This window comes from Bison bison, unplaced genomic scaffold (genome assembly GCF_000754665.1).
Source record: "Bison bison bison isolate TAMUID 2011002044 unplaced genomic scaffold, Bison_UMD1.0 scf7180017864037, whole genome shotgun sequence".
NCBI classification, from domain to species: domain Eukaryota; kingdom Metazoa; phylum Chordata; class Mammalia; order Artiodactyla; family Bovidae; genus Bison; species Bison bison.
The window spans coordinates 9,638,091-9,650,749 of record NW_011494609.1 but is presented as its reverse complement, the minus strand read 5'-3'; the positions used below and the strand labels follow the sequence as shown (position 1 = coordinate 9,650,749).

The 12,659-nt window shown below is 47.8% G+C and overlaps 1 protein-coding gene across 1 annotated transcript in view; it reads right to left on the bottom strand.

Annotated features, from left to right (window-relative positions):
* TMPRSS2 (transmembrane protease, serine 2) overlaps positions 1 to 12,659 on the bottom strand; it is a 46,742-nt gene that overhangs the window by 13,529 nt on the left and 20,554 nt on the right. Inside the window, exons 4-7 of the mRNA XM_010834939.1 lie at positions 11,992 to 12,078; positions 11,194 to 11,307; positions 8,560 to 8,686; positions 7,346 to 7,456 (exon numbers count right to left, since the gene is read on the bottom strand). Coding sequence (XP_010833241.1) covers positions 7,346 to 7,456; positions 8,560 to 8,686; positions 11,194 to 11,307; positions 11,992 to 12,078 — 439 coding nt within the window. The remainder of the gene's footprint in view (positions 1 to 7,345; positions 7,457 to 8,559; positions 8,687 to 11,193; positions 11,308 to 11,991; positions 12,079 to 12,659) is intronic.

Below are 12,659 nucleotides of genomic sequence, written 5' to 3'. Positions count from 1 at the left end.
CTCCTCCCTCCCCATACCATCCCTCTGGGTCGTCCCAGTGCACCAGCCCCAAGCATCCAGTATCGTGCATCGAACCTGGACTGGTGACTCATTTCATACATGATATTATACATGTTTCAATGTCATTCTCCCAAATCTTCCCACCCTCTCCCTCTCCCACAGAGTCCATAAGACTGTTCTATACATCAGTGTCTCTTTTGCTGTCTCGTATACAGGGTTATTGTTACCATCTTTCTAAATTCCATATATATGCGTTAGTATACTGTATTGGTGTTTTTCTTTCTGGCTTACTTCACTCTGTATAATAGGCTGCAGTCACCATCCATAGTGATTTTGGAGCCTAAGAAAATAAAATCTATCATTGTTTCTAGTTTTTCCCCATCTATTTGCCATAAAGTGATGGGACCAGACACCATGATCTTCGTTTTTTAAATGTTGACTTTTAAGCCAGCTTTTTCACTCTCCTCTTTCACCCTCATCAAGAGGCCCTTTAGTTCCTCTTAGTTTTCTGTCATTAGAGTCATATCACCTGCATATCTGAGGTTGTTGATATTTCTCCCTGCATTCTTGATTCCAGCTTGTAATTCATCCCGTGAACCTGGTCCAAACCTCACAGTGACCAACAGCCCCCTCTGCTGGCTGGCACAAGTGACTGCACTTCTTTGCCAATCCCAGCAGTAGCCTGGCTTCATGCTAGCCCACCTTCTGACAAAAAAGCATTGAGGTACCAACTATAGAATCACCCTCATTTCTGGACAGCATCCAGTCCATGGCCAAGCCTAGCTTCCTGGAACCTTCCCCAAATGACTCAATACAAGCCCACATCCCATTATAAGTCCCTTCTAACACCCTCCCACTGAGACACCCATGGTTCCAAGACAAGGTGTGCCCTGGTGGTCTCTGGCTGGGTGGCACTAGATGCCAAGAGAAGACATGCTCCCATTAAGAGCGGATGTTTTCTAAAGATCATCAGGTCATTCCCCCATTCTGATGGCACACTGAGCAGCCATCAGACCCTGATGCTGGGAAGGATTGAAGGCAGGAGGACAAGGGGGCAACAGAGAAGGAGATGGTTGGATGGCATCACCATCTCAGTGCACATGAGTTTGAGCAAACTCTGAGAGATGGTGAAAGACAGGGAAGCCTGGCGTGCTGCAGTCCATGGGGTCACAAAGAGTCAGACACGACCAAGTGACTGAAGAACAACACAGCATCAGGGCACAAAGCAGTCACTCAGACGAGCCCTACCAGGAGCCTGAGGTTCAAGTATCAAAGTGCTACATCTGAAAGCAAACAGGAAAGAAGTCCTCCCACCCCCTGATGAGCATAGGGGATACCATGTGCCAAGCAATGGCCTCTTTTTTCCTCCAAAGTCTGAAGCCATCTTACGAGTTACCACAAGGTGGCAGCCTTCCCTCCCTTGCTCAGTCCTGGTTCCAAGTAACCAGCAAGACAAAGAGACAGTATTTACAAAGAGCCCAGGCAGCTGTGTTTAGCTTCTCAGGGGGACAAACCACGGCCCGCTGTTTTGATGGCCACACCTGGCTATGTGCACCCTTCCTCCTAGGCTCAGCCTGGCATAGGCTCAGGTGCCCCGGGCAGAAGTCAGCCCCCCAGGCCACCAGGAACACAAACCTGCTTCAGTCTCCCACTCACAGAAAAGGAGGGGGAAGCTTGACTTGTCCTTCTTTCCCTAAACACAGCACCTGGCACCTGGCCAGCAGGGAGGGGACGGCATGGTTTGGATGAGTGATGGGGAACTGGGAGCTGAGGAAGCTGTATGTTGTGTGTCTTTTACATGAAAGAACATTCCATTTGGATAACAGTATTCTATACTCCCTGGTGGCTCAGTGGTAAAGAATCTGCCTGCAATGCAGGAGACCCCGGTTTGGTCCTTGGGCGGAGAAGATCCCCCTGGCGGAGGGCATGGCAACCCTCTCCAGTATTCTTGCCTGGAAAAATCCCATGGACAGAGGAGGCTGGAGGGCTACACTCCATGTGGTCGCCAAAGAGTCAGACACGACTTAGTGACTAAATAACACCAGCATGAATGATTCTAGGAAGACTGCAAACATTTTAAACATACGCAACACAGACTGAGTAGCCTAAGCCTAGCCCTCTCCCCGACCTCCTAACTAGTCAAACCATCAACCGTGGGACCAACTCACGTTCACGTCCACCCACTGGACACACTGCGACCTTCCCAGCACTGCAAGTTGGCCTCCAGGTATAGGAAACACTGGAGTACTGGAATAGCCGCTAGCTCCCAGGCCCACCCCTCACATAGCATCCTCTGACTCTACGGCTGGGGCTGGGGGACCAACCTTCCCCACTGCCTGGGCTGAGAGGACCTCTGGGAAGCAGAGTTTCCAGTGTGAAACCATCAGGGTCCTGTGAAAACCAGGATGAGTTGGTCACCCCAGTGGGGACCACGAGACATTCTTCTGGACCCCTAGACACACACCCTGACACACGCCAAGATGCATCTCTAGTGTCTGCAGAGAGAAGAAAATCGGGAAAGAGGAATCTTCATTTTGTGATGTTACCCAATACCCCGGAGGGCAGAGGGCACACACGGGTGGCCAGCAGACCACAGCTGCTTCCCAAGGTGGCGCTGATGGTAAAGAACCTACCAGCAATGCAGGAGATGTGGGTTTGATCCCTGGGTCTAGAAGATTCCATTGGGGAGGAAACGGCAACCCACTCCAGTATTCTTGCCTAGAGAATCCCATAGACAGAGGAGCCTTGTGGGCTCCAAAGAATCAAACATGACTGAAGTGACCTAGCACAAACGCCTCCCTAGAATGAACCCAGAGCTGCTCAGAGAGACGGGTCCTACTTAGAGTCCAATCTCCTCCCTGTGAGGAACTCAGACAAATTCTCACCAGCAAGAGAGAAATCAGACTCTTAACGGTGATTCTCCCAGACATCCCCTACTCATTTGCAGTTTTTGAAAGGAAAAAAGAAACAACCATGCCCAACACACCCGTGAAAAGATGCTCAACATCACTAATTATTAGAGAAACGCAAATTAAAACAACAATGAGGTATCCCCTCACACTGGTCAGAAGGGCCATCATTAAAAAGCCTCCAAATAACAAATGCTGGACGGGTTGTGGAGAAAAGAGAACCTTCCTACACTGTGAGGGGGAATGTAAGTTAGTGCAGCCACTATGGAGAAGAGTGAGGAGATTCCTCAGTTCAATTTAGTTCAGTCACTTAGTCGTGTTTGACTCTTTGTGACTCCATGGCCTGCAGCATGCCAGGCTTCCCTGTCTATCACCAACTCCTGGAGCTAGGTCAAATTAATGTCCATCGAGTCAGTGATGCCATCCAATCATTTCATCCTCTGTTGTCCCCTTCTCCTCCTGCCCTCAATCTTTCCCAGCATCAGGGTCTCTTCCAGTGAGTCAGTTCTTCCCATCAGGTGGCCAAAGTATTGGAGTTTCAGCTTCAGCATCAGTCCTTCCAATGAATATTCAGAACTGATTTCTTTTAGAATGGACTGGTTGGATCTCCTTGCAGTCCAAGGGACTCTCAAGAGTCTTCTCCAATACCACAGTTCAAAAGCATCAATTCTTCAGTTCTCAGCTTTCTTTGTAATCCAACTCACACGTTCATACGTGACTACTGGAAAAACCATAGCTTTTACTAGACGGACCTTTGTTGGCAAAGTAATGTCTCTGCTTTTTAATATGCTATCTAGGTTGGTCATAGATTTTCTTCCAAGGAGCAAGCATCTTTTAATTTCATGGCTGCATTCACCATCTGCAGTGATTTTGGAGCCCAAAGAAATAAAGCCTCTCACTGTTTCCCCATCTATTTGCCATGAAATTATAAGAACAGATGCCATGATCTTAGTTTTCTGAATATTGAGTTTTAATCCAAATTTTCACTCTCCTCTTTCACTTTCATCATGAGGCTGTGATGTTTTCTTCACTTTCTGCCATTAGGGTGGTGTCATCTGCATATCTGAGGTTACTGATATTTCTCCCAGCAATCCTGATTCCAGCTTGTGTTTCATCCAGCCTGACATTTTGCATGATGGAGTCTGCATATAAGTCAAATAAGCAGAGTGACAATATACAGCCTTGACGCACTCCTTTCCCTATTTGGAACTAGTCTATTGTTCCATGTCCAGTTCTAACTGTTGCTTCTTGACCTGCATACAGATTTCTCAGGAGGCAGGTAAAGTGGTCTGGTATTCCCATCTCTTTAAGAATCTTCCACAGTTTGCTGTGATCCACACAGTCAAAGGTTTTGGCATAGTCAATAAAGCAGAAGTAGATGGTTTTCTGGAACCTCTCTTGCTTTTTTAATGATCCAACAGATGTTGGCAATTTGATTTCTGGTTCCTCTGCCTTTTCAGCTTGAACATCATGTTCATGTATTGTTAAAGCCTGGCTTGGAGAATTTTGAGCATTACTCCAGGGATGGGGGAGCCTGGTGGGCTGCCGTCTACGAGGTCACACAGAGTTGGACACGACTGAAGTGACTTAGCAGCAGCAGCAGTTGCTAGCCTGTGAGATGAGTGTAATTGTGTGATAGTTTGAACATTCTTTGGCATTGCCTTTCCTTGGGATTGGAATGAAAACTGACCTTTTCCAGTTCTGTGGCCACTGCTGAGTTTTCCAAACTTGCTGGCATACTGAGTGCAGCACTTTCACAGCATCATCTTTCAGGATTTGAAATAGATCACCTGGAATTCCATCACCTCCACTAGCTTTGTTTGTAGTGATGCTTCCTTCCTAAGGCCCACTTGACTTCACATTCCAGGATGTCTGCCTGGGTAATCACACCATTGTGGTCATCTGGGTCATGAAGATCTTTTCTGTATAGTTTTTCTGTGTACTCTTGCCATCTCTTCTTAATATCCTCTGCTTCTGTTGAAGTGAAATGAAATGAAGTCACTCAGTCATGTCTGACTCTTTGCGACCCTATGGACACCAGGCTCCTCCGTCCATGGGATTTTCTAGGCAAGAGTACTGGAGTGGGTTGCCATTTCCTTCTCCAGGGAATCTTCCCGACCCAGGGATCGAACCCAGGTCTACCGCATTGTAGACAGACGCTTTACCAACTGAGCCACTGGGGAAGTCCACTGCTTCTGTTAGGTCCATACCATTTCTGTCCTTTATTGTGCCCATCTTCGTATGAAATGTTGTTCCCTTGGTATCTCTAATTTCTTAACGAGATCTCTAGTCTTTCCCATTCTATTGTTTTCCTTTATTTCTTTTCATTGATCACTGAGGAAGGCTTTCTTATCTCTCCTTGCTATTCTTTGGGACTCTGCATTCAAATGGGTATAGCTTTCCTTTTCTCCTTTGCCTTTAGCTTCTCTTCTTTTTTGAGCTATTTGTGAGGCCTCTCCAGACAACCATTTTTCCTTTTTGCTTTTCTTTTTCTTTGGGATGGTCTTGATCCCTGTCTCCTGTACAGTGTCACGAACCTCTGTCCATAGTTCTTCAGGCAGTCTGTCTTTCAAGTCTAACCCCTTGAATCTGTTTGTCACTTCCACTTTATAATCATAAAGGATTTGATTTAGGTCCTAACTGAATGGTCTAGTGGTTTTCCCTACTTTCTTCAATCTAAGTCTGAATTTGGCAATAAGGAGTTCATGATCTGACCTACAGTCAGCTCCCAGTCTTGTTTTTGCTGACTGTGTAGAGTTTCTCCATCTTTGACTGCAAAGAATATGATCAATCTGATTTTGGTATCGACCATTTGGTGATGTCCATGTGTAGAGTCTTCTCTTGTTTTGTTGGAAGAGGGTGTTTGCTATGGCCAGTGTGTTCTCTTGGCAAAACTCTGTTAGCCTTTGTACTCCAAGGCCAAATGTGCCAGTTACTCCAGGTATCTCTTGACTTCCTACTTTTGCATTCCAGTCCCCTATAATGAAACGGACATCTCTTTTGGGTGTTAGTTCTAGAAGGACTTGTAGGTCTTCATAAAACCATTCAACTTCAGTTTTACTGTTGAGGCATAGACTTGGATTACTATGATATTGAATGGTTTGCCTTGGAAATGAACAGAAACCATTCTGTCCTTTTTGAGATTGCATCCAGGTACTGCATTTTGGACTCTTTTGTTGACTATGAGGGCTATTCCATTTCTTCTAAGGGATTCTTGCCCACAGTAGTGGTCATCTGAGTTAAATTGGCCCATTCCAGTCCATTTTAGTTCACTGATTCCTAAAATGTCGATGTTCACTCTTGCCATCTCCTGTTTGACCACTTCCAATTTACCATGATTCATGTACCTTACATTCCAGGTTCCTATGCAATAGTGTTCTTCACAGCATCAGACTTTACTGCCATCACCAGTCACATCCTCAACTGGGTATTGTTTTTGCTTTGACTCTGTCTCTTCATTCTTTCTGGAGTTATTTCTCCACTCTCCTCCAGTAGCATACTGGGCACCTACTGACCTGGGGAGTTCATCTTTCAATGTCCTATCTTTTTGCCTTTTCATACTGTTCATGGGGTTCTCAAGGCAAGAATACTGAAGTGGTTTGCCATTCCCTTCTCCAGTGGACCACATTTTGTCAGAACTCTCCACCATGACCCATGCATCTTGGGTTGCCCTACATGGCATGCCTCATAGTTTTGTTGAGTTAGACAAGGCTGTGGTCCATGTGATTAGTTTGATTAATTTTGAGATTTCTCAAAAGACTAAAAATAAAAGTGTCATGTTATCCTGCAATCCCACTCCTGGGCATATACCCAGACAAAACTATAATTCAAAAAGATACAGGCCCCCCAGTGTTCACTGCAGCACTATTTACAGTGTCAAGACATGAAAGCAGCCTAAATACCCACTGATCGACGAGTGTATAAAGAAGATGAGGTACATACATACAATGGAATACTACTCAACCGCAGGAAAAAATGAAATAATTCCTTTTGCAGGAGCATGGATGGACCTAGAAATGATCATCCTAGGGGAAGTAAGCCAGACAGAGAAAGACAAATGCCACATGATATCACTTATATGTGGAATCTAAAATAAGAAACAAATGAATTTACTTATGGAACAGACAGACTCACAGACGTAGAAACAGACTTGTGGTTGCCCAAGGGGAGGGAAAAGCAGATAGACTGGAATTTTAGGATTAGCAGATGCAACCTTTATATATAGGATGGTTATAAACAACAAAGTCCTACTGCACACCACGGGGAACTATGTTCAGTATCTTATGATAAACCACATGGAAAAGAATGTGGAAAAGAATGCATGTATTTGTATAACTGAATCACTTTGCTATTTGGTGGAAATGAACACAACATTGGAAATCACCCATACTTCAATAAAACAAATTTTTAAGAAAAGAAATCAACAAATTAAATACCTGTGGTAGAGTTTTTTATAGAGATCGATATCATTGGCACTTATGTTCAGCTTCATAAAGCTTGTGGCTCCGCTGTCATCTGCTATTCCTTGGCTAGAATAAAAACTGTTCCTAAAAAAAAGACAGAAAGTCTTACTTAAAATAATAGTTTTTCTGCAAGCATTTGCACATCCTATGCTATAGCTATATCATAGTACTTATCTTATACTACATGCAGGTTAAGAGCATTTTGGAAAACAAAAACACAACTTCTAATTAAGTGACACCCCATTATAACCATCCAATAACCCTGAAGTGTCAAGGGAAAGTCCTCCATCAGTCGTGTTTCGAATCTAATCTGGATCAGGATAAAAAAGCAGTAAGAATATAGATGTGTGAGGACGTATAATGTAACCAAACATATAACGTAACCACACGTCCAAATGCTCCCAGTGATAAAATGTAGCCCCTGAACCGTGATGAGACATCCCTACATCATTCATAGTGACACACACTGCAACTAGGGCAGAGTGGCATTTGGAAGTAGTTCCCTAGCTGAGATGGCAACTTTTTTATCAAGTGATAATTCATTTTGAAAACTGGCATAGGGTCAACAGGCTGGAATTGCAGAGAAGTCACATGGGGACACGCCCGAGGAAGAGACGGTGGCAGTAAAATGGCCCAGCCTCTCCCTGGAAGGCCGGGCTGGCAGGCACGCTCCAATGAGCCCCTGGCTGGAACCTTCTCTGGTGGCTACATGAGGGATGTATTCTCTTACCGATAAATCCAGTGATCAGCACTCTGTGTTCAAAAGACCCCAGTGCCTCCCGCACTCCTGCAGTGAAGCTCTCACATGTTGTTCCCTCCGACCTCCCCCGCAGTCCTCCCCACTGGCCCCCCACCCAGGAGGCGAGCTGAGTCAAGGCTTCCACCTTGCACTGGAGTCTCCTCTGGAAACGAGTCTCTTAAGGCCCTCAGCCAGCACCCGGGACCCTGGCGACTTCGGCGCTGGACAGCCCAGAGGAACCAGGAGCAGATGGGGGCCCAGGAGGAGGTGGGGCTGGGGGTGTGGGGCACACACTTCCCTGCTGGTTCCCTGGGGCAGCTTTGGGAAGAAGACAGAGGTGTGTGGTGTCCGTGGGCTGGCACTTCCGGGGAGGGGCAGAGAGAAGCACTGATTCTATGCTTCTGTGCCTGTCACCATCACAAGGGAGGATGAGGGGCTCAGAACTCACCGGTAGCCCATGTCCTGGCAGGCCGCCCTCCCGTAGCTCTCACTCCAGTCGTCCTGGCACACGGGGTGCCAGGACTTCCTCTGTGCTGAGTACACCTGAAGGATGAAGTTTGGTCCATAGAGGCGAACTGTGGGAAGGGAGGCTCCGGTGAGTCCCAGACCGTGACCTTCATCCTGTCCTCACGCGGGCCCCACCCTCCCCGGACACAGAGGCTCCAGAGGGCTTGGCTCCCTCCCCCCAGCTACACAAAGGAGATGCCCGGAATCTTGCCTTTCCTCCCAAAATGTGCCCTTCACCCTACAGAGCTGAAAACAGGTATTCAGACAAAAATGAACATTGTGCACACATGTTCGTGAGAGCATTATTCACAGGAGCTGGAAGGGGGTAACATCCAAACATTCATCGATGGAGGAGCACACAGAAGGCAGCCCTTGCGCACAATGGAACGCTATTCGTCCATGAAAGGGGATGAAACACTGACTCGACTCAACAGGCGTGAACGTTCACACGTGATTGATATGCTCCTGACTGAAAGAGGCCAGGCAACAGTCCACACACTGTAGGACCCCATTTCTATGAGACATCTGGAGGAAGAAATCTACGGAGACGGAAAGCAGGTTAGTTATTGCTTAGGGCCTGACACTAAGGCTCAGGCCGCCGTGGAGCGACCAGCTGGTTTCCTGATGCTTCCGTGGTGAGCGATTCCATCCACCATGTGAGTGGATAAACCAACTGTAAGCGCATCCAGACAGTGGAATATGATTCAGCCCTAAAGAGACATGAGCACCAGGCTGTGGACAGACATGGAGGAAGCTTAAGTGCACGTCAGTCAGTGATGAAAGAAGCCAGTCTGAAAAGGCTGCATACATCCTGTAGGATTCCAACTCACGACACTTGGGAAAAGGCAAAACCATGGAGACAGTAAAAGGATCAGTGGTTTTCTGACGAGAAAGTGGTTTCAAGACAGGGGGGTGAGGGGATGACAGGTCCAAGCTTCTACCCATGGCTCAGTCTTTGTGGTGACCAGAGCCCCCAGGAGCCATTCAGGAGCCACCCAGAATTGCCTCATAGAACAAAAGACCCTTCTATCACCCAGGAAATGACAAGGGCCTTAGGAGCTCGGTGTCAGGAGCTGGGGTCAAGGACCAGATATCAGAACAAAAGATGCACCAGGTGGTCTCACCACTTGAAATTCACCATGGTCTCAGGAGCCCTGTGCTGGGAACCGGGGTCAGAGACCAGCACCTGTCCTCTATCTAATCTCACAGTGTATGAGTGTATGTATTAGTATCTGTGAGCATGAGACTGTGTGTGAGTGCATCACGTGAGAGTGTAAGTGAAGTGGTAGGTGAGATTTTTCACTGCCTACCCTTAGCTACTTCCTGAATTTTGATCTATTTGAAGACATTAACTCTTAACAGTATTTAAGTAAATACAACTTCAACATTAAGAAGAGAAAGTCTCTCCAGGCAACATCATGAGTTGGTCTTGCTAGAGTTATTGACACGTGAGTGGACACAGGTATTAAAACATCAAACACCATTCCATCCGATAGAGTAACCACGTCTGCTCAACCTGAGAAACTCTCAACTTTACTTAAGAAAATGGTGACAAATATACTATGACCCATAATGGCAAAGCACTATGTGGACACTTTGCAGAGTGAGTGAGTCTGCCAAGTGCAAATCCTCTCCTGTAAGCGAGAACTCCAGGAACTCCCAGTGCAGGGGAATCCACAGGCAGGACAGCAGTGTCTCACACAGGTGCCCTGACCTGGACTTGGGGTATAAAAGAGAACCATCTCCCCAGGACGGCCACAGAAGGATGGACAGCTCTGGGGTGGAGCACAGCCTCTGTCTGCATCACTTGCACTCAAAGTTAACAGCTCCCAGAGCATGCAGCAGGCTTCAGGCTTTGGGTAGGGCCTTCAGCAGATATCAGCGCAACCTTCATCCTCAGGCATCATTTCCCTGCTGTACCTACTTTGTGTTCAGTTGCTCAGTCATGTCTGACTCTATGCAACCCCATGGACTATAATCCACTAGGCTCCTCTGTCCATGGGATTCTCCAGGCAACAATACTGGAGTGGGTTGCCTTTCCCTTCTCCAGGGGATCTTCCCGAACCACGGACCGAACGCATGCCTCTTGCATCTCCTGCACTGGGAGGTGAATTCCTTACCACTAGCACCACCTGGAAAGCCGACAGCTACTGAAAAATTCATTGAAAATAAAAGCAGCAGCAGTGTCCACCCTGTGACACGGACACAGGCCACCCGAAAGGCAGCTTGCTTAGAAAACACAGAGCCCACTCCCAACTTGATATTTTAAACAGTTTGCTGTTTTAGTCATGTCCCGTGGCAGCTGGGGCATGAATGGGGTCTGGCCCTAGGCTGTGGTCTCCCATTCCCTGGCTGTGTGACTCCCGGTGGGAGCTCGCCCCCTCTGAGCCTGTCTCCTCACCTGAAAACTGGGCTTGCATGCAAGGTTCAGCCTCCAGCAATGGAGTCGGTGATGGAGTGATTGACGTGCGGGATACAAGCCTGGCACCATGTGCCTGCCTTGCTGTGGCCTCTGTGGGGGCCACCCAGTGCCCAAGCCAAATGGCCCCCTCTCACAAGCAGCCCTGCCACTTACCGCAGCGGTTCTCGTCCTCGCCACTGGGGCAGTGCAGGATGCCATCGCACCAGAGAGAGGGGCTAACACAGGTCCCGGAGGAGCCGCACTCCATCCCTGAACACTCGTCCTCCACTTTCAGGGAAACAGAGGGAGACGCTCATCAGGCTGAGAAACCAAGGACACCCTCAGCCCTCGGGACAAGAGACAGCAAGCCGTCCCCCTCTATTTTAAAAGGAGGAGATGGGTACTTGCCAACAGCATATGTCAAAGGAAGCAGGGCTGGCCAGAGCAATGGTGAATCCCCCAGGTTTATTACTTCCGGTCAGAGGCGGATCCCTAACCTGGGACGTCAGCAGTTCCCCACACCCCTGCCACACAGGTGAGTCCTGTGACCCATGATCCCTGCCCCAGGCTGGTGGAGGAGGCCTGGCTGTGAGTACAGGAGTCCCCGGCGAGGGAAGGCCTCCAGCCACCACCATGTACACTGAAATGCAGGAGACAGGTGTGCCCCCTAGGTGCGGGTGCTCACAAGTGCCAGGCCCCACTCAGGGTCCTAAAGCACAGGGTGAACTCAACGTGCTTCTCCCGCATGTGTCAATACCACGCAAAGGACATGGGATCTTGACAACCCACAGATGAGGAGGAAGTATGCCAACAAGACTGGCAGCTTCCAAGAAAGGTTATTCAAGCATCTAGTAGTCAAACAGGAGGAAAGAGATGGGAAACTTCATGAGGGGCTGGGGGTGGGCCCCCGGTCCAGGCACCAGGGCTGCTGAAGGGCCAGCACAATGCAACTCAGCTCTGGCCAGCACTTACTGTACTTCCAGAGGAGGATGGCGGCAAGGATTGCTCCTGCCAGCAGGACCACCAGGGTGAAGGTGATGCACAGGGCTTTCTTAGTCTCTGCAGGAAAGGAAGTGAGTACACAACTTAGTCACCTGGTTTCTTAGACTCTCAAATTTCATGCACTACTTTTATGGTATATCTTATCAAGGAAGAATAATTTTATATACACTTAAATGGGGCTTCCCTGATAGCTCAGTTGGTAAAGAATCCGCCTGCAATCCAGGAGAGACCGGTTCGATTCCTGGGTTGGGAAGAAGACCCTGGAGAAGGGATAGGCTACTCCCTCCAGTATTCTTGGGTTTCCCTCGTGGCTCAGCTGGTAAAGAATCTGCCTGCAATGCGGGAGACCTGGGTTTGATCCCTGGGATGGGAAGATCCCCTGGAGAAGGGAAAGGCTACCCACCGCAGTATTCTGGCATAAAGAATTCCATGGACTGTATAGCCCATGGGGTTGCAAAGAGTCGGACACGACTGAGAGCCTTTCACTTACTTATACACTTAAATATTATTCAGCCATAAAAGGAATGAAATTGGGCCAGCTGTAGTGAGGCAGATGAACCTAGAGCCTATCATACAGAGTGTGAAGTAAGTCAGAAAGAGGAAAACAAATATCATATTTTAAAACATATATATTGAAA